This window comes from Strix aluco, chromosome 6 (assembly GCF_031877795.1).
Source record: "Strix aluco isolate bStrAlu1 chromosome 6, bStrAlu1.hap1, whole genome shotgun sequence".
NCBI lineage: Eukaryota > Metazoa > Chordata > Aves > Strigiformes > Strigidae > Strix > Strix aluco.
In genome coordinates, this window is record NC_133936.1 from 17,010,353 (window position 1) to 17,030,948 (window position 20,596).

Here is a 20,596-nt window from a genome sequence, read left to right on the forward strand (position 1 = left end):
CCCCTCACACCGCGCCGCGCACAACGGCCGCCGCCGCCCCCGCCACGTGACGCGCGGCCCCGCCCGCCCGCGCTGGGGCTCAGCGCCGGGGACGGCGAGCGGGCGGCGGCGGAGCGGTGCCGGCGGTGCCCGGGGCCCCGGCGAGCCGGGTCGGTCCTGCGGCACGGCACAGCGCGGTACCGGGGCCCCGCGGGCGAAGCCGGTGGGCGGCAGGTAAGGGGGGCGGTTATCCACGGGTCGGTAACGCCCGGGTCTGTCCCCGCGGTGGAGAGACCGATGGCCGCACGTTCAGCGCCTGGGAGGGTCGGTTCCTCAGGGAGCCCTGGTGCTTCGGGGTCGCCTCTGCCGGCTGGAGCCTCGCAGCAAACCCACCGAGCCCCCGTCCGTGGCCTTTAAAGGGAGGGGATTTCGTATTTTTCTGTACCGTTTCGGGTCACCTTCCACAGCGAGGCGGGAAGACACCCTCAGGAGCGTGGGGCGTGGAGCCCCGGCCAGCAGAAGTCGGTGTAATGCTCTAAAGGTGACATAAATAGCAGAGGAAGCTGCCGGTGGTCTCCTGCCAGGGACCCGTGGACGGAGGATCCTCTCTCCAGGCATGGACTTTGTTGGGAAGGGCCCTTGAAGGCTGAGGTGATACCATTTACCGTGCCCCTAATATAGCCATTTTGTGCTAAAATGCCTTTATGATTTTTTTTTTAACTTAAAATCATCCTCAATAAGTTCAGTATTAATTATTCAGTTGACACAGAGGGCAGCCAACATTATTTTTCTTTCTATCCCCCAGTGAAGTGACAGAGCATCTTTCTCCATTGCAGGTGATTTTAACCAGCAGTGATGTGCCCAGGAGCATGTGTGTTCATGTTCAGTATCTTTCCAGGCATCTCCTCTGTCCTTTTCAATAGAAGAGATGTTTGAAAGTATATCTCAATTTTGACCTGTTATTTTTGCAGGGAAGATGGCTAATGTGAGAAGAGTGAGAAAAAAACCTAAAAATAGACACATACATAAAATGGGAGAATCATTGAGTCTATTTTGGTTTTCTCATTTGTTAAATGGATTTATTTATTTATTTATTTTCCCAAAACATGTTCTAAGGTTTGTCAGAGACAATTGTAAGATAACATCTTTACCTTGAAGTTCAGTGTATTTCAAAGGAAGCTGTATACCCTCCTTTAAGTGTAGGAAAGGGGAGGCATGGAGAGGTTAACAGTGTGTCCAGACTCATTCCGCAAAGGGTGACAAGACAGGAATGGAGTTCTGCATGGTGACTTAGGCCAGTGAGGCAACCATTAGACAAAGTTGTCTTCTGGGTCGGTTAATGTTTGCAGAATACTTTAATATATTAAACTACAGTATTACTTTCTGGAGGTAAAACGTGAAGCACTATAGGTGACACTGCAATAATTTTTTTTTTCCGCTTTTAATTATCTTCCACAGTCTGTGGACTCCACAGATCCCCGTTAACTGTCTCTGGCTGCCCTATATATCTTAGGCAGGCTGTATCAGAGCAATCATTAATTAATCTCAGGGAGAAGCACTCGTGTGTGCTAGTGAACTAGATCTTCATATTCCAACCTGTGTGCCATCCCAACTGAGCTGCAGGCCACCAAGGAAAATCCAGTGGGCCTCTTTACTCATATGACTTGCTTGATTTCAGTGTTCTTCCTGGAGAGCACTATCAAATGATTTTTCTTCCCTATCTAGATAAATTGCTTGGTTTCAGGAATTTTTCAATAGCCATAGAAATGCCAGAAATACGGGGCTGAACACATGAGTTAAGGTTCTGTGAGTGATAGGTGGGAGGAGAAAGCGAAAAAGCATAAAGACTGGAGAGTAAGGAGATGAGAAAAGCAGACATCCATTCCGTGGCATTCAATGGAGGGTAGCCCCTTCTGGTACAAAATCTATCCACAAAGAACAGAGCTGAGATAACCAATGCTCACAGATGTTTTCAGCAAGGCAGTGGCTTTTATTCACTGTCGTGTGGGTTGCCTTTGAGCCAAGGATTCAAAGTGTACCTTTGTGTGAATCGATTTTACTCCAGTGGTTGAAATTCAAAATTATTTAAGCTGAAAAGAAGAAAATCTTATTAACTAAAAACAATTTTAATCTTCTTCTACACTTGCACTTTCTTACTCGCAAAGGAATGTTCATTTTCTTTTATTGGTAGCATTAAAACATGTTGGTCTGTCACTACATGCAGCCATAGTGGTAAATTCAGTAAGCAGAAGGCTCTTCTTACATATTTATGTTATTCTATAAACTTAACGTTCAGATTCTCGGGTTTTGTGTGTTAGGAAATAGTGTCTGATTAGACAGCTGATTTTTTTATTTATTTTTTTTTTCAGTATGTGTCAGCTTGCATTTGGAAGAAAATAAATCTGCATTTAAAGCCTTGGAGTCTTCATTTGCATTTTTTTGAAGTTAAAAAACATCTATTTTTTTTTCCTTGGTCTATCTATCACTCAAAGCACTAACCATTCAAAAATCAAAATGACACATTTAGGAAAAAAAATTAATAGTTTTTTTCCAGTTGTCAGCTCCTTCAGAGTTGTGGGATTAGCACATGTCCTTCTTCAACATCTACTTTTTTATTTATAGATTGAAGAGGAAAAACTAGATTTCCTGTTTTCATAGCTACCAGATTGTGTCTTGGCTTTGAATGAACTAGTTCAATTTGTTGAGATGAATAGGAAACTCTGCATTTTCAGAAAAGGCTACTTTTGTCAAAAGCTGATTTTGTGCTTTGCCAGCCTATGGCTCAGCTATTCAGCTGATGACATCTGCCAGTCTAGTATGCTGCCATGCTTTAAAAATCCTGGCAGTGTTATGTACTACCTTAATAATTCCTTATAGCTTCTGTCCTCCCAGGGTCTGTGCCCTCCCATAGCTCGTAATCCCTCTTGGCCAGGGGGAAGGTCTCAGAGTTGTTAAATACCAACTTGATGTGAGAAAACAAGAGAGAAACCTCCGTGGGATCCAAACCCCAGGAGAGGTATCCATGGGGCCAGCAGTCTCACACGGAGGTGAGAGCAGAGGAGATTTAATGAAAAGCGTCTCAGTGCCAGAAATAAAACTTTAAGGTCAAAGACAATTTCCAACAGAGGGTTTCTGCTAGTTAGTCTTCAGAAAAAAGCAGGCTTGCGCTCCAGCAGCCTCTGCTTTCCCAGAACCCCACTCTTATGGATGCTCCAGGTTCATATATTTCTTCTTCTGGAATACCAAATTGCATAAAGTTTAACAACAATAATTTCTCCCCCTCCCCCTTATTACAAGAAATGCCTGGATTAAGCCAAAACCAAATGAAAACCAGTGTGAGTTTCCTTACTCCTCTGGACATTTTTGTGGAATTACGCAAAAGGCCTCTTTGGAAATCCCTACTACTTTCACCTCCTGTCTGTGCATTCTCTCCTGAGGCTGTTTTTCCTTTCATCATCTCTCACCGGCAAGCGAGAGCCTTTCTGTTTCATGGCTTCTGGTTTCCATGTCACAATGCGTCTTGGTCAGCCCCAGCTGATGGTCAGGCTCTCTGGTCGATTCATCTCTAGGGACTTGCCCTCTGGAAAGGTATTTTTCTCTCAGTGGTATCTTGGGGGATTTTAGTCTAATTAGGAGATAATCAGGATTTTACAACCTTTCATCATTACCCCTAGGAGTTTCATTTCAGTGATTAAAAAAAATACAGGAGATATTGAAGACAGATACCCCACTCAAAGCAGAGTTCATAGTGGTGCAAGATGCACAGTATCAGCACCAAACAGTTTTAAACTGGTACATAGACGGATTTTCTAAATAATCACACAACCCACTAATCCCATACTAATGATACTGAAGCATTCACTTGTCCGCAATTGAAAGTGATGCATTTTTAATACCCTGGCATCACTGCACTTGTATCTGCACTTGCATCCAATCGAGAGTCCCCTGAGCCAGCTAATTCCTGCTGCTGAAGATACTGTCTAAATATCTTAGATTATATTTACTGTGCAATGCATTAAGCAATCCTGAATCACTCCCATGGGAATCTTCCAGTTCTCTGTTGGTGCACTTTGGCTCTTCAGCAACTCCTGGGCTGCAGCCAGGTGTAACTTTGAGAAAGCTCTGATGTGAAGCCGCCAAATATCTTGCCTAAATAAGAACCACGGGGTGTAGTTTGGTGTCGGTATTTTTCAGATAATCCTTTCCAGACTGGATTTACAATTGACTGTGTTTTCCATTGGGCTGCATGGCTGCAATTTCTTGCTCTCTAATTGCAGGTATTTCTATGTGTGGTCTCTCCTCATTTTGTCAGAGTGAAGCACTGGGGTGCTTGATCTTGCTGGCACAGAGCAGGGCAGGAAGGGAGAGGAGACCAAGACAGTCAGGGATCTTCTGAGTAGAAAGGGAAGGAAAAAGAGCCCAAGGTACCAACACAGGGTCCTAGTTTTTAGTTATTGTAAAGGTCAGGCAAGAGTCCGGCATGCATTAAAACATCCTGGTGAGACCACTGCATGATTTCCTAAGGAAAAGAAATGGCAGTCTTGTAATCCTTCACTGAAATAACCACCTGCCAGCCAGCTCTCTAGCTAGCTAGGACTTCTGTGTCTTGCGTTAGTATGAGTGCTTCACACCCACCACTGGTGCTTCGTGGCTCTGTGGTCTTCAGACGTAGCAACTCCCAGTGTTTCTTACCTGCACATGTGTTTGTGCATACGCTGTGCAGAGGTGTTTGAACTCTGGAAAGTAGAGTGAGGGGCTCAAAACTCTGTTTTCATGTACTACGTGCTTGTTCTGTTATTACTGTCTTCTAGGCATCTGCTTGGATGCCTAGAGGAGGCACAACACCGGTTTGACGTGTAGAGCAATCTCCTAGTGTATCTTCCATTCCCATTTAATATTGAGGCTTCAAACTGAGAATGAATCAGGTATTATACCAATAAAAATAGATGCTGCACTTGATCCCAGCCTAAGGCCACTGCTGTGGAGGCAGGATGCTGGGCTCAAGTTGGTGGGACTGACTTCATTTGGCTGTTCCTATGGTACAGTGTAATCCATCAGTGACCTGGTGGATGGGGTGGGAATTACAATGGGCACCTGCTCTTTCAGGGTGCAGGATGGCCTGCTTTGGCAAGTGCAGAAGTGAGGGGTAGAGCAGGGGAACAGAGAGAGCATGTCTCCACTTCATTGAGATTTTTTTCCTACAAGATTTAGGGACTTCTGTTGAGTTTATTCAAGATTCATTTCTAAACCACTTGGTTTGCTTTGAAGATTTCAAACCAAGCTCTATTTTCAAGTCATTCTTCTTTTAAAGCCTTGGTTCTCTTTAAAGGCTAATGTGCACATGCCATTCATTAACATTTTTAGCATAGTATAATAAACATAAAGAAACAGATCTCATCCCTGTGGAGGCAGTGGGAAGCTTTGAGTCCTTTGTCTCAATTTGTCTTCTATCAGTCAGGACAAAGAAGTGGGGAGACAAGGGTAAGACAGCACTTCAGGCTTTTGCTCTAAAAAAAAGGAGATCAGTACAGTTTGGGGATTTTTAAAAAGTCGGTATGCAAGAAAATCAATGAGGCATTTCATTTAGTATAAAATAAAAATGCTCAGCTATTCTTGTATGCTGTTTTCCAGCCTTCAGTAATACTGATGTACACAGCAGTTATTATTCTGTGACCTTTGCAAAAGTTATGGAACAGCAGAGGAAAATAAAAAGAACTGATTCATAAAACAGATACTCTGTAAAATGTCCTTGACTTTTAAAAAAATCAGTGATTTAGTGATACGTCAGAACACCTCTCTCTGCTACCTTTTTTTGTGGTTTTGGCTGTATCTGTAGAATACTGTCAGCAAGCATTTGGGTGTCTCACAAAAGGACATCAGGGAGAACAAGGGGCCTGAACCACCCAGCATGGCACTGAGAGCCAGCGAGCCCTTAATCCACACCCAAGCAAGTCTAGTCTTGCTGCAGCTTCAGCTTCGGTGATGGTCAGTCCATGCTGGCCGACAAAAGTCTGGCTCATTGTGCCAGCGGGATTGATCCAGAAGCTGCTCAGCAGTGTCAGGCAGTGCTGGCACTAATGTCACCTGCCAACAGTTGGGACCCGTGTGCCAGTGGTAAATTGGAAGGTCTGTCGGCGCTTGCTTGCAGAGATTGTGTTGCTTGCCCACTCGTCCCTTTGCTTTTAGCTTGAGTTTTTGGCACCCTCTGCTCCTGAGGGAAAGACATGGGGCTGGGGGTTTTTGGTGGCATGACTCATCTTACTACATTATCCCCTCTGCTCTGGTGCTCAGTGCCATCTCTGCTTTGGGCAGCTCAGCTTGAGGTCTGCTCCTGCTCGGATGCAGACCCAGAGCATGGTCATTTTTCTTATCTCTCTCTCCAAGAAATGAAGCTTGTGTATTAAGCAGGGAGGGAAAGACGGGTATGATCTATGAGCTTTGTCCTACCTTGCTGGGATGGCATAGGCAGATGTTTCTCTTTGTGCCTCGTGCTATTGTTATACAGACACTTAATGCAGCCTTGCAATGGGCCACTGCTATGAGGGGTAGTTTTTCTCCCCTTCCTTAGACATTCTTTCCTCTAGGGGTAGCTTCATAGTGAACATGATGAGGGAATCCATCTGGCTGAAAATACACTTTATTTTCTTTTAAAATGCAAAAGGGTTATTTTCAGTGAGATAAATCCCCCTGTCAAGCTCACTGCAAGCTGCACAGATGCTAGTACTGATAGGGAGGGGCTGTTCTTGCCTCACCTTCTAACATGTCATTCATCACAGCCTTGAGTATTTGCTAGATTCAAGCAACTGTGTAATCTAGTTTGAGCTATTTCACCATAAAATGGAGACAGACACTGTCCTCTGTTTCAGCAGGGTATGGTGAGGATGCATATGTGAAAGATCACATGGAGTCATTTAGGTATTTAAAATAGATCCAAAGCTGTTGAGGAAGCCCTAGTGTTTGTCCCTCTCCCAGCATAAGGTCTAAATTAAATATGCTTTCTTACAGAGGTCTTGCCACATGTTTTTGTAGTGTCTGGGGCTGCATGTCCTGCATTAGACCAGTGGGTTTTGTCATAACATGATTGACTGACAACAGACAGATCTGCCCTGAACAGCTGAATGCATCTGATACCATCTATTTTTCATGTGTACAACCTGCCAGCAGATAACGCCTTTAAAAACACAAGGGATTGGAAATAATCCTTTGGGTAACATGCATCCTCAGAAACATGCACATGCACAAAATCAGAGGCAGGGTTGGCTGGAGAAGGGATTGGGGATGGAGAGGCTATGGAGTAAAAGGAACAGGCAAAGGAGGATCTGTGCTGGGGAGCTCTCTCTCAAGGTGTGTCTCTGGGGTAAATTTCCCCTTATGTCTTCGTGATCCCAGGTAACTCTCAGTGCTTCTAAAGCACAGGTTGTTTTTTGTTTCTGCAGATGTGAGTGAAGATACAATGCCAGTTCTTCTTATGTGTTGTACATTTTATGTGACTATAAAAATAAAAATTGATGCTCCTTACTGCTTACCGTCTATTTTTTCCTCTCATGTCAGCTCTGAGCAGTCATAAAAAGGTTACTTGTGCTGTAGCAGGGATTTAAGATCAAGGATTTTATTAGCTTGCAGGAAGGCTCTTCCTTCCTGTCTGCATTCAAACCGGATAATTTCTCTTCTGTTAGCAGCAAGATCAAGTGCTGAAAACCAATGGAAAAAAATTCCTTTGACCTAAATGGTGCAAGGCCAAGCTTTTAGGCTCCTGCTTTGTGTGTCAAAGACTAATACTGTCATGGGAAGCGTAAGCAGCAGTAGCTTTCCTGCATAGTAACAGAAGACTGTGCTTCTAAAAATTCCTCTACAGAGTGTTTTTGCAGAGCCGCCTCCCCAGGGTTCTCCATCTGTTTTCACACGGAGATTAATAACAAATTGTTTGGCTAATAAACTGCTCCCTGCTATCTCTGAAATTTGGCCATTTTTTCTTTTCCTTCCCTCCCATGGACAGTTATTAGATTCTTGCCTGCCCCTGTGTTCCCACATGGGAGACATCAGTAATATGAGATGTCCAGCAATTGTCATGCTTCAGCTCCACAGCAAGGCTTTTAAGGGGTGAAGATCTCAGTGTATGGCTGAAAAAGTTGGTGCTGTGGACAACTGATGAGGGAATCCATCATATATCCTCAATAGTGCTGAGGGCTGGCCTTGTTCTTACAAGACATAAAGAAAAGGAAGAGAGCAAAAACAAGCTTTGTATACACTACTGTGATTTCTGCAAGAGCCCATTTTTCGCAACTACAGAGAAAATATTCCCAGGAAAAATGGGACTGGAGCGTGAACCTGTTTGATTCACCAGCATCCCTGTGAGATGTGGGGCTGATGGTGGTGTTTCCAAGTGCTCTGTTCAGAAGGTTTGGACCAGGTGGCAGAGGGTATCCCAGCTGCTCCATTGGCAGAAACAAATGAGAGAAGAATAAACATCTACTGTGAAAAGATTGGGAGGGATTTTTGTGATCTTTCAATCTGATAGCTCCCTAATACAAGCCACAGGACTTCCCCACATTAGCACCTCTTTTGGTCAAGTACTGGTGACCAAACTGCTGCCAAGATACCCAGTTCAGATTTGGAAGTTTCCAGTGATGCGACAACTCTCCACAGCCCTCTGTGATGTATATCAAGTGACACCTACCCACTTTGTTAAAACACCTACCTTACATCTGCCCTGTATTTGTATCTTTCAGCTTTTTATCTTACTGCATCCTCCTCTGCTGGATCAGAGGGATCTCCTTCACCATGTTTTTGTTTCTGGTGTAGACTGACATCAGATTTTACCTCCTTGTGCCTTAAACTGAATAATCTGGGCTCCTCACTTCCTTGTCCCAAGGGCTCTGACCCAGCCACAGCAATGGGGCCCCCATTGCCCATTCCCTCCCCTCTTCTCAGCTCAGGAGCAAGAGAGGAAGAAACTGAGCTGCCACCCCTTGATAACTCTGCTGTTTCTTTCTAATTCACAGTGGCAGTAGCTGCTGTAGTGGGGGTGGGAATGTCAGACATAGCAAAATAACTAAAGGATTATAGGCGTCTTCTGGTCATCAGCACCCCACCTGACTGGTGAGCACAAGAACTGAACACAGATTTCCAGTGCCTATCTGTGACAGATTCAAAAGTTACATCACCTTGCTCCTCCTTGCATAGTCAAGGTTGACATAGTCCTTTAGGCATCACACCGAGAACTGACATTAGTTTATCATCTACTGTGAGTTTAACCAAGGTCACAGCTGGATAAAGTTTAAGAAAGAAAACCACAACCACAAATCTTTGCCTGTAGCTTTGTGTTATTTTTAAATGTTACTGGCAAGTCATCCCCTTTTCAAGGCAGTAGGACTGAGTGTGGAACTACAGCCAGGAACTTTGGGAATCTAATCCCACGTCAGATTCTGTGTCTCCAGACTTTTAGTAGATCATCCCAGCAGTGATGCTTTTGGCTTCTCTGTGGCTCCAGGCCTGTTTCCTTCTCACCACCTCTGGGAGGGGAATCTCACAGTTGTCTCGGGGGCTCATTAGGCTTCATCAAGTGATTTTAGGATTTCATAGATGCAATCCTATTGCATCTATTCATAGATGAAGCTTTATTGCTGATTCTCAGAGAAAAACTTTAGAGCTTATTGTTCCTCCTGGATGAATTTACTACAAAAAGTGAGTTTATTCCACAGAATAAATTTATTTCACTTCCCCATAAAGGCATTTTTAAAAAAACATTGAATGGAAGGTTACGTGAATTCCAATGGATATGAAGAGATCTCGGAGTCCTGCCGATGTTAACACATTAAGAGGCAAAGCTTGTTACTGGAGTTAAAAGGGGGAAGTGGAAAGCAACGCATTCTTGGTGTTTCTCCATTCTCTAGTGAGGTTGGACTTTGGAATGGGAGGAGAACACACAGGCAATGATCTTGAAAAATCCCCACACTGAACCATGCTTATTTGGTACACCAGACTACAGCGATCATCATCACTGCCCCTCTTTGTTCTTGCTTCCCATGATCAACAGTGGAATAAACTGAGTTGCTTCTATGTAGTTCTAAAGTACAACTTGACACTGCAGTGAAGGGAGACTATTTGCAGTAAATTGTGTATTTTACAGAGCTGTTTTCCAGTATGTCTGCAAATTTAGGCATACATTTTTGCATGTCAGGTGTAAACTGAGATGGCAATCTAAACAGCCTGTTCCCAGCCATGCTGCAGAGCTAGCCAAGATATTCCCTGTCTAGTGATTTAGAAGTAGTCCGACTTCTGGGGTATGCTGAATCTTGATTTTTTTAATTCCATTTTATGTACCTTCTGATCACCAGGGAAGATTTATTTTCTATAATGGAAAAAATAATCTGAATTGTTGAGTTCTTCAGAGCCAAATAGAGCCAACTGGCCACAGTTTTAGGTGTTAAAGTGATACAGTTGTGTGCTTGTGTGTGTGTGTGTGTGTGAGTGTACAAGGTATAAATAATGGATCTAAAGTTCTGCAGAAAATTTCAGAACAAGCCAGCAAAATCTTATATCTGTGGGAAGACCAGGACCATACTGCCAAATCTAAAAATGCTCAACTTTTTTCTAGCATCTGTTCAATTAAAACAATTTCCCCAGCATTGTGTGGGCTATAAATTATGATAACTGTGCTTCTTAGTTTCCTGTTAAAGAGATGACTCAGATACAACTTAATTATTGGTCATTTGCATTATTTTAAATGTAAATGTTCATGTAAATGTTCAACAGAGCTCTTCAGAGTTGTTAAAATGTTAATCAGTGTACTCAGATTTGTACTAAATACTTCATGAATACTTGGCACAGTCAGTTTCTTAAATGTTATGAAATCTGAGAACGATTAATCTTGCATCTTCCACGTTCATGGAGCAGGAATGGTCTGCCTTGATGCATGTTTAATTATATGTTTTTTACTTAGGCAGCTTTCCCATAGATAACAGTGTCACTTGATATTGCTGTTAATTTTGCTTGAATGAGGAGTCAAAAACTGAGCCCTTATATTTGTTACAAAGATTTGTGAAGACCTGGGGGTTTTTTTCCTGCACAGTCAGAAGACTTTGCTGTGGTTTCCAATTCTCTCCCTCCCAGTGAAGTCATCTTAATAATAATTTTGCTTTAAATCCACTGTATATACTGTATTTTTCAGGTTTGACAGCACTACATAATGCTAAATTGGTAAGGTTTGAAACATCATTCATTTTTACATCATTAGATTACTTTTATATCCTTGCAATGGGCAGTAAATCAGAGGACACTCAAAATGAGAAAGGCTGGCACCAATATAGCTGTTGTAATGCAGGATGAGCGCAGTGCTCCTGCTGCAGTTGTCTCTAATCTAGGCCAGCCCCTTAAATCAGTCAATTTATTTTTCATCTATGATTTCATTTCTTCATTCTCATGCATGTGGGCCAAAACTATTGTCTTCTGTTTGCTTTCAGCATTGCAGAGGAATGTTAAATTCACCCAGTAAGCTGTTCTTGTTTAATCTCTTCTCATAAATGCTAATACTCTTTCATTTTCCAGTAGCTTTGGTTTGTTATATTTAAAATTGGAACCTGAGAATCAGGATTAGGTGATATTATGAAATATGTATCCATGTAATAAAATTGATGTTCAGGACAGTAATAGGATCTTCAGATGGCATTTAAACCAGTTGGAAGTAACACTTTATAGGAAAATTCTGGCAATTTTTTCTACTTGGTGAGAAAAATACACTTTTTCAGCCTTCTCTCTTGTTTTAGGCTGGGAATGGAGTACATAGTGTGGATGTCAGCAGTAGGACATTTTACCAAAACAAAGCTTCCATGGGACCATTGTCTAATCAATTACTTCTAAGTGCAGGAGCTGTTAGATTGGAAATAAATGCTACAAGATGCCAAGTGAGGTGCTTGAGAGCAGCAGTGGGATGGAAGAGACCATGCAAAAAGAGAGCAAGTCTGGAAGCCAGAGCCCTCACCGTGGCTCCATGAGAAGGGCTGTGGCAACCACTGTCACCTTTGATGGGGAAGCCACTATGGACCGGAGGAAAAAGAAGAAGAAAGAGTCCCGTCCTGAGTCAATAATAGTCTATCGGTCAGAGAATGAGAATAAGGTGGAAGAAGAACAGGCGGATGAAGAAGGAGGGGAGAGGAGCGCCGAGGAAGGCTCCAAGTTCCTGGGTCAGTCCATGGCAGATGGTATGTATTCCTGGGAACACCCACTCTCCATAAACTTTTTTTGATGCCAGCATGTGCTAAGGTCCAACCCTCTCCAAGACTGCAGGCAAGGAGAGCTTGAGTTCATACATGAAAACACTCTAAAAATAAAAGCATAACAGGCTGATTTGGGGTGTTTCCTGCAGTTCTTTGCAGAGTTGGTTGTTGCCACACTCAGTTTTAAATGTATGTGCTGGTTAGGGTTGATCCAGAAAAATGTTGAGCATGTTTTAAGCTTGATGTTGTGATCAAGCCCCTGCCCATGCCTAAAACAACTGCCTGTTAAGTGAAAGGATAGAAGCAGATGGTTTCAGTGGCTCTACCTACGATAGGGAGTTTTACTCATTTCTAGGATTTGCTGTTGCCTTCTGTTTGCATATTCTCAGCACAACAAGGTCATTGTGGGGCATCTTGGAGCCTCTTCCACTTCTGATGTCTGTCCTGGATACCCTTGCAGGGAAGAAGTGTGGGAAGCAGGTACTATGGCTAATCCTCTTCTGAGTCAGCAGTGCAGGCTGAGAGGGGCTTAAATATGAATGCATGCTCCTGGTCCATCAGCCACACCAGATTCCCCCATGATCTCAACCCCTATCCTCATCACTTATCTGCTGCCTTCCTATTTTTGTGGGCCACTTCAAACTGGTTAGCCTCCTTTTACGAGCCTCTGAAGACCTCCTTCCAAACTAGTCAGAATTAAGACCAGGAGGAAGCATATTTTAGCCCCACAGAAGAGTTTATGGTCAGTACCACTGCAGGGACCATCCTAAATCCATGTCACTTGGAAGCTAAGGCAGTCTGTGACTTTAACATACATTCCAACACTTTCCGGTTTTGTGCCTTTGTTGATCCCTTAAAATGCAAATATAATTATATGAGAGTTTGTGAGTTTTTTCTAAACTTTGAAAATGAATTTGGATTGAGACACAGTGCAAATGTAACGTGAAATATTAGCAATTCAAGTATAACTCCATAACTTAGTCACATTTACCTAATTTATCTAATTCACCCCAAGTGTCCACACTGTTCAGGAATAAATCTGTGAGGGTACCAGAGAAAATAGGCATACCATTTTTGATCCAGTTATGCTGTCTCATCTCTTTCTCATATATTCCTGCAGCAATTTCCCTTCCCATATTGTCCCTAGTGCAGATACTGGAGTCTTCTCCCTTGTGATTTCTGTCATCTGGAATTCCTGTCTTCTCCCTCATTAGCTCTTCTTCCATTTTCTTCTGTGATAATCTTCTTTATACTGCATTGCTTCTTGCATTCCATGTTTTTTTAATTTAACTAGAACTCCATATGCACTATCTAATTGTCTTTGGGAGTTTGGGGGATTTACACAAAATACACCATACAGAAAATAAATATAATGTAGATGAGTTTATCTGTGTTTGTAGGTGCCTGGAACATGCCTTTAGACAGCCGATATGTCACCTTGACCGGAACGATCACCAGGGGAAAGAAGAAGGGTCAGATGGTGGACATCCATGTCACACTAACGGACAAAGAACTGCAGGAACTGGCTAAGTCAAAGGAACCTCCTAAAGAGGACGTACCTGAGAAGAAGAAGAAATGTGATGTTGGGCTGGACAGAGGACCCCACATCGTCCTCTGGACCATCATCTGCCTCCCCATCATTTTTGTAGTGTCCTTCGTGGTTTCATTCTACTATGGAACCATTACCTGGTACAACATTTTCTTGGTGTACAATGAAGAGAGGACCTTCTGGCACAAAATCACCTTTTGTCCCTTTTTGATCATCTTCTACCCAATTATAATTATGGTTCTGTCTTTTTCCCTAGGCCTGTACTCGGCTGTGGCCCAGGTAGCATGGTCCTTTGGGTACTGGTGGCATGCTGTCAGGGATATGGAGAAGGGCTTCTGTGGCTGGCTCTGCAGCAAGCTGGGTTTGGAAGATTGTTCTCCGTACAGCATTGTCGAGCTGCTAGATTCTGACAATCTCTCAGGTAGTCTCTCTGGCAAGAGCTCTGCGCAGGGGGTTGAGACCTCGGTAGTCTGAGCCTTTGTGCTGTCTGACTATTTTGATCATATGCGAGTGGTTTTCACCTAGAAAATAACACACTGATTTTTTTATATATATATATTTAAACACAAACTTAATGAGTAAAATATTGGGTTGGGAGTGCTCTTTAAATGTCACAGAATGCAAGTGTGTTAGCTTCATGTGGTCTGGGTGGGGAGGTGCATTGCTCTCCAAGGATTTGTCATCTGTTTTAGCTAGTTACAACTTCTGGGAATGGTGAGAAAATCCAGGTCTGTGGGGCTCAGGCTGTTTGTGGAGTGGCAAAGATACATGCTGAAAAGTCCACTTCTGTAAAGTTAAACTTCACTTTACAGGAATAGGACATAACAGTGACCTGTTGACCTACTGAAAAGAAGTCTCTACTCGGGGAATGAACTTCAGGAGATAGGAACCCATTCAGAGGTGAAGGCTAAATTGCAAAATGTGTGATGTTCCTACAGTTTTCCTAGAAAGGGTCCTTTTCCAGTCCTTCCAACAAGTACAGCAAACTTTCCAGGTAGGCTAACTGCTTAGACACTGTCAGATTTTGACAAACAGGCCACTGGAATAGTTGTGCTCAGCCTTTCACTGGGAGAGGACAGCATAGCCTCCAACAAAGGCACATGAGCTCTACACTGACCTGAAATGCACCCATCACATGATGGAAGAGTAGAGCTTGCTCTGTAATGCAGTGCGTGAGGACCTGAGAGGCCTGTCACCAAGCACGCTCAGGTGACTGTAGGTGCACAGATAGGTGTTTAGGACACACCTGCATTTGGTCTCTTAATAGGTGCACTGCTAGGAAGGAGTGGGCTATGGGAGTCATACACAGTATGCAGTGCACACAGTTGCATTATAGGGAAGAAACACCTGTTCTGAGGAAGGGAGATCAGTTTGCATGTCACTGCAATGCAGGTGTGGAGCAGCAGCACCTGTGTTGAGGGAGGTGGAGTTGAAAGTGCTTGGGATGGGAAAGTCTCACTGAAACATTTTGTTTTTCAAGTTGCTCTTACAGAAGAGCTGCTGGATGTTCCCTTTCAGAATGGGAGCGTCCCTGAGCCCCTCCCTGTCTGTTAGTGCAGTGCAAACTGCATGAGTGCCTCAGCTCTGGAAATCTGTCCCCCACACACACTTCCTGGTTAATTATATGGAAGAGCAATGGATTATACATTCTCCTCCCCTCATGTCTCATTTTCATAATTGGTTTCATCCTTTTCGGATTTTGCATGGCATCTTAGTGGGCTCCCAGACCAGGCTGAGGTGGCCACCATAGGCTGGAGAAATTTTAATTGTCTCTTTGAAAAAAACGACTAGCAGAAAAGTTATTTTTCTTGATTGACTATTGGCGTTTTGACCTAAGGAAGACATGAGGTAAACGAGAGGTATAACGGACTCTAATGGGGACTGAATTACATGTCTGACACATGATTAATTTTGAGTGCTCTAGTTCAGCTGGTGCTGCTAGAAAGTCTGGCTCAGCCCTAACCTAGAGGAGCGCACCATTTGCATGCGTATAGGTAGATGATTTGTAGTGTGCAGCCAGTCAGGCTGTGCGGTCATTCGTATCTGTATATGTGTTTCACTTCCCCAGCCTCCCTACCAGAGGGGGAGCTGCTCTAGTTTTAGGATGGTAAAGAGAAGCATTCAGAAGCTGCATTTCACAGGAACTAATGCTTTGTGTTGCATTTCAAGGATGAGCTTAAGACAACACTGACTGTCCTGGTTAGGACATCTGGAAACCGGTGATGTATAAACAAGTCCATCTGATCTTCTAGGCCTGACACTGAGAAATAAGTAAAGTCCCTGCTGCTTCCTTGGTCTGTCCCCTTCTGGGAGGTCCAGCCAAAGCATCCTCATAGTGCTGGCTTGAGGATTAACTGTGTGAATAGCGTACGAGCCAAATATCAAGAGCAGGCTTGGCCCCACTTCTTTACTGACAAAGCAGAGGTGCTCCCTGGGCACAGGTACAGCCAGGCTGCATTTGCTGCATCCTGATGCACAGCTTTCAGATTTTACTGGCTAAGTCTTTAAAGGCAATGACCAACTTCCAGCAAAAAATAAAATAAAATACACCCCAACCTGTGAGGCAATGGCAAGTAATTCAGTGGGGTTCAAAGAGGCAGACATATGGCTGGGACCAGTTGAAGCAGTGAAATGCCTTTCACAGGGCTGTTTCAGTCAGGGAGCTTGATATGCCTCAGAATTAATAGAGAAGCTGAGGATAAGTTATGCCAGTGCTGACAGTCTGTAGTGACCCAGCACAGCTACTCTGCTTAATACTCATCCACATGGAAATCGCAGGCTCCCACATGGCTGGAGGGTGGGAAGAAATGATGATTAACAAGCATTAATGGGAAGGAAGGCCTGCTGGCAAGTGTTCTCACGCTTTGCCTAGAGGGACACTGCTGGCATGAAAGGAGTGGATTGTGTATCTTGGCCCCAACATGCAGCAAACAAGTGGGTTTGGGAGAAGGATGACTGGCAATTGTGCATTGCTGCAGAGGAAGAAAACCCAATTCAGCTGTCACTGCCAAAGAGCAGCTGTTCAAGCCTAGACGAAAGGCTGGGGTCAGTAGCACAAAGAGCCTTCAGCTTAGAGGGCTTGAATGGTAAATACTAGCTCATTACAGAATACAGCCATGTGAAATGTCTGCTGAGCTGCAGGATTTGCTTTCAGGATTGCAAAGAGCCTGCCAGAGTGGAGACAAAACCAAATCTGTGCCTCTTACTGCTATGTAGACACAAAGGAGCGTCAGAGAAATCATAGTACCCTCCCTCTGCCATGGCAGCTACACTTCTGGGTTTGGAGGCCACCTTTTTGGGGATACATCGTGTGTTTTCTACTTCTTTACACTTAACCAAGCTTGCCTCTGCTCCTGCTGAAGTCAGGGTGTTCTGCCATTGATTTTGGTGGGGGCTAGTTTAAGCTTGGAGTTAGTTTTGGTGCTATTTGTAAAAGTTTTATTCAAACTTTTCTCACAACAACTCTGGATAGCTTTCTCTCTTGCCCATTATCCCCTGGAGTGGTTTGCCTGCTACAAAATATATAATTATCAATTGTTGTAATAGAAAAAAGCACAAGTTTTTGTCTTTGTTCTACCCTTGCTTTCAGAAACTCACAGGTTATTTCTGCTTATGTGCCACTGTCAAACTGCAGGGAATTCCAGTTATTCTGATTGTTGAGTGTGTTTCTGGCTGCTCTAGTCTGGATGGGTTTTTTTTAAGTAAAGATAGTGTGTTTGCTGATTGTTATTTTTAATTGCATTCACTTTTCCCATCCTTGCTGGCCTGGGTGGAGAATAAAGATATATGTGGCTTTAGAAGAGTGTTGTTCTCATGCTTCTGCTTGGCTTTTGTGTTAAAAACAGTGCTCTGGGGTAGACACAGTCATTCTATGCTGATATTTGGTTACAAGTCTTTATCTTTGAAGACCCACTTTAAAGTGTGTCTGAAATGGGTCTCAGTTTTACCTGTTGTTAACATGTACCTACCCAGAACTGCTATATATCTGGGCTCTGGGATCTTCTTTGTTTTTACTTCATAGCACACAAATGAAAACTTTTGATTTAATTTCACTTGTTGGGTATCTGTTTGGCTTTAGCCCCAAGGATCTGTAGGGAGGGACACACTTCCATACCAAAACAAGAAGTACAAATATGGTCTGTGTGTCTGTGACTTGGAGGTGCTGTTTACAGCTGTACTGGGAAGATTTCTTACAACCCCTAAGTACTCCAGACATGTCTCTCATAAGTCAAAGGAGAATCCACCAATACAGTTCTTCCAGGTGTCTTAAATATTAAATGCCACCCTCGGTGCTCTCCCACACAGTCTTACTACAGTCCCACCCTCCTGCTAGCACAGGGCAAACACCTATTTGACATTTTCTTTCTTCTAAGGAGATGCGGATCTTTGGATAACCCAAATGAAATTTCTAGCCGAGGGCTAGCACAGCTTCAGTGAAACAGCTCTTCAAGCCAAAAGGCTACCTGCAGGTGACTTCCTCAGACTGGCAGTGCTGTGTCCATCACAACAGCTGGAAACACCAGGAAGGTGCTTTTGGTGTGATGCCTGCTGCAAACATTGCCAAGGGAACAGGATTCCCTGCATGGCGGATGTACGCTGGGGACTTCCCACCTCCAGTGAAGAACCTGGTGAAGGACACTCAGCTTCCTGGTGTGGCAGGGTGGGATGGAGGTAGTGTGCCCAGAGAATTAGCTCATAGGCCTTTGCAGTTCTCACCTTTGAGGTACAAGGTAATCATTTTATAAGATAATGGTTAGCAGTGGAAGAGACTCCTGTTGAAGGCCTTTGCACCAGGCAAAACACACCACGTGTTTCGCTAGGGGAAGAGAAGGTGCTAATTCCATCTGCTGACTTACCCATCCCATTCAGTTTGAGAACTGAAACAATCACAGCATAAGCTGTGCTTTTAACCACAGTTTGTCTCTTGAATTCACCCTTCTAATCCCTCAAGCCACTGCTTTGAATCCTGAGGCTGGGATCCTGCGATTCCTCACTCAGACTATCAGCAGGGGCTGCTCTATGGACCCATGAGGCCACCCCCACGGATACCTTTTCGAAGCTGCAACCATTAGTTAAGAAAAACCACTCCAATCTGCTCTTGCACACTGAAGCATGCAATTACACTAGTGTTAAAGAGAGAAAATAAGGATGCACAGCCCACAGTCCTGCATAGTGATGGACACAATTGTGCTCAAAACTTATGCAAGCCCTTTTTGTCCCAGGCAGTGAATTACCTGTGGGATCAGTGCCCTTCTTGCTTCTTTCCAAAGACTTGTCGATGTGGAGGCAGTTAGATTAACATGGATTCATTTCTGGGTAGATTAGTCCATCCAAATGTATTCACTGTATGGAAATGGGAACTCAGAGAGAGAGAGAGGTTGAAGCAAATTCAGAGGGCTAATCCACTTGGAAATGCAACTTTTCAATTATTTTGGCAAATTAGAAGGAACATCATGTTTGCTTGTCTTAACTACTAAAGCATGATTTCTCTTCCAACAGGCAGCCACTTCATGATGAGGGAGGGCTTGTGGTTGTGTGTTTGATCAGGGTAAATTGCCAAGGGGTTCAAAAAGCCTCCTAAACATCCTTTCACCTAAACAGGTGAAGTGTGACTGCATGTGAATAAGCAGCCCAGAGAAACGAGGCTTGAGGGGCTCTTGTGGATCCCCTTTGGTCAACCAGTTCCATTAAATTTCAGCCTTCCTCATTTCTTGTCATTACACGGTAGCTGAAGTCTGTCAGAACACATTAAAATAAAGAGAATGCCTGAGTCAGGCCAACAATGCGTTTGTCCCTGTGTTTAAAAAATGCCCGTGCTTTTAGTGTGCTAAAACATAAAAACTTCCCCCAAAAATAGAGAAGCTAAAATCTGCTGTGGTTTGCATCCATTGAAATTAGGTATGCCATGGATGAATTTGACCTGGAGCCCTCTTAAGACACAAGGTTTCTGCCCAGATATGATCTCCCTACCTTAGGGCTCCTTTTCCCAACCATTTCTTCCAGCTGTAAATTTAACTTCACAAGAGAAAAAAGGATAACTACTGAATTTGATAGCATGTTCTGCCTGGCAAAGAGGATAAAAACCCACCTCCCAGGCAACATGCTCCCTCAGGGCTTGGTTTATTACAAGTTCTTTCATCAGTAATGTATATTAAGACCAATATATTTCAAGGTGCCTTTGACTATCTTCATATGCACGCCAAATCCTTTCTGCTCTTACAGTGATAAGGTAAGTGAATCAATTATTTCTACTATGAAATAACAGCAAACTGTCTCATTGTGATATAACACAAATACAGCTTAATTTATTCTAGCCCGGTTATCTGAATCACCTGCAGTTGCAATCCTAACAACCCCAAATATTCAGTAAACTGAATGACTTGTACAATGTCAATGCTGGGCATGAATCCAACAGCTCCTGGGGTAGTAAGCCTAAGGAGAGCATGTTTTTTATTCAATCTTTCTTTCTAAAATACAGTACTTATCCTAAACTATAGAAGTGTCATCTTCTAATGTCTTTCGCTATGATGTATTTAAATATATTTGTAGTGAGCTGTCCTTATAATTACAGGCAATTACTAGAATATCCTTCTGTCCTAAAGGAGATTTTCCTTAACACTTTAGCATGTAAAAGTTGTATGCAGAATTAATAAACACAAACAATTTCAACCTTCATTAATTTATTCAAATGAGCTCCCCTGTGAACAGAAATGAGCAGAAATAATTCCTAGTATCTGCGTGTGGTAAAAGAAAAAAAAAAATGAATATTTATTACAGTAAGCAGTATCATCCCAGGGCACATGTAGTGTCATTGCTAAATGACATCTCTGTTCTCACCAAGTATGTGTTGGTA

General features: G+C 43.3%; 1 protein-coding gene across 4 annotated transcripts; it reads left to right on the forward strand.

Annotated features, from left to right (window-relative positions):
• The first annotated feature begins 68 nt into the window (after nt 1-68).
• Nucleotides 69-17,543, forward strand: TMEM169 (transmembrane protein 169). Of its 4 annotated transcripts, none has more exons than XM_074828816.1 (3): nt 69-213; nt 11,745-12,179; nt 13,595-17,543. In XM_074828816.1, exons 2-3 carry the CDS (start codon nt 11,876-11,878, stop codon nt 14,215-14,217), a joined length of 927 nt encoding a protein of 308 aa, XP_074684917.1. In that variant the 5' UTR covers nt 69-213; nt 11,745-11,875; the 3' UTR covers nt 14,218-17,543. The 4 variants fall into 4 exon arrangements, with proteins under 4 accessions (XP_074684917.1, XP_074684919.1, XP_074684920.1 ...); XM_074828818.1 differs by having other exon boundaries at nt 95-213; nt 11,727-12,179; XM_074828819.1 differs by having other exon boundaries at nt 112-213; nt 11,845-12,179.
• Nucleotides 17,544-20,596: the final 3,053 nt, after the last annotated feature.

Bases quoted from the DNA above. Each gene is read 5' to 3' on its own strand.
- TMEM169 (XM_074828816.1), top strand. From the start codon at position 11,876: ATGCCAAGTGAGGTGCTTGAGAGCAGCAGTGGGATGGAAGAGACCATG. The intron at 12,180-13,594 runs GTATGTATTCCT...CTGTGTTTGTAG, and splicing joins GGGTCAGTCCATGGCAGATG to GTGCCTGGAACATGCCTTTA.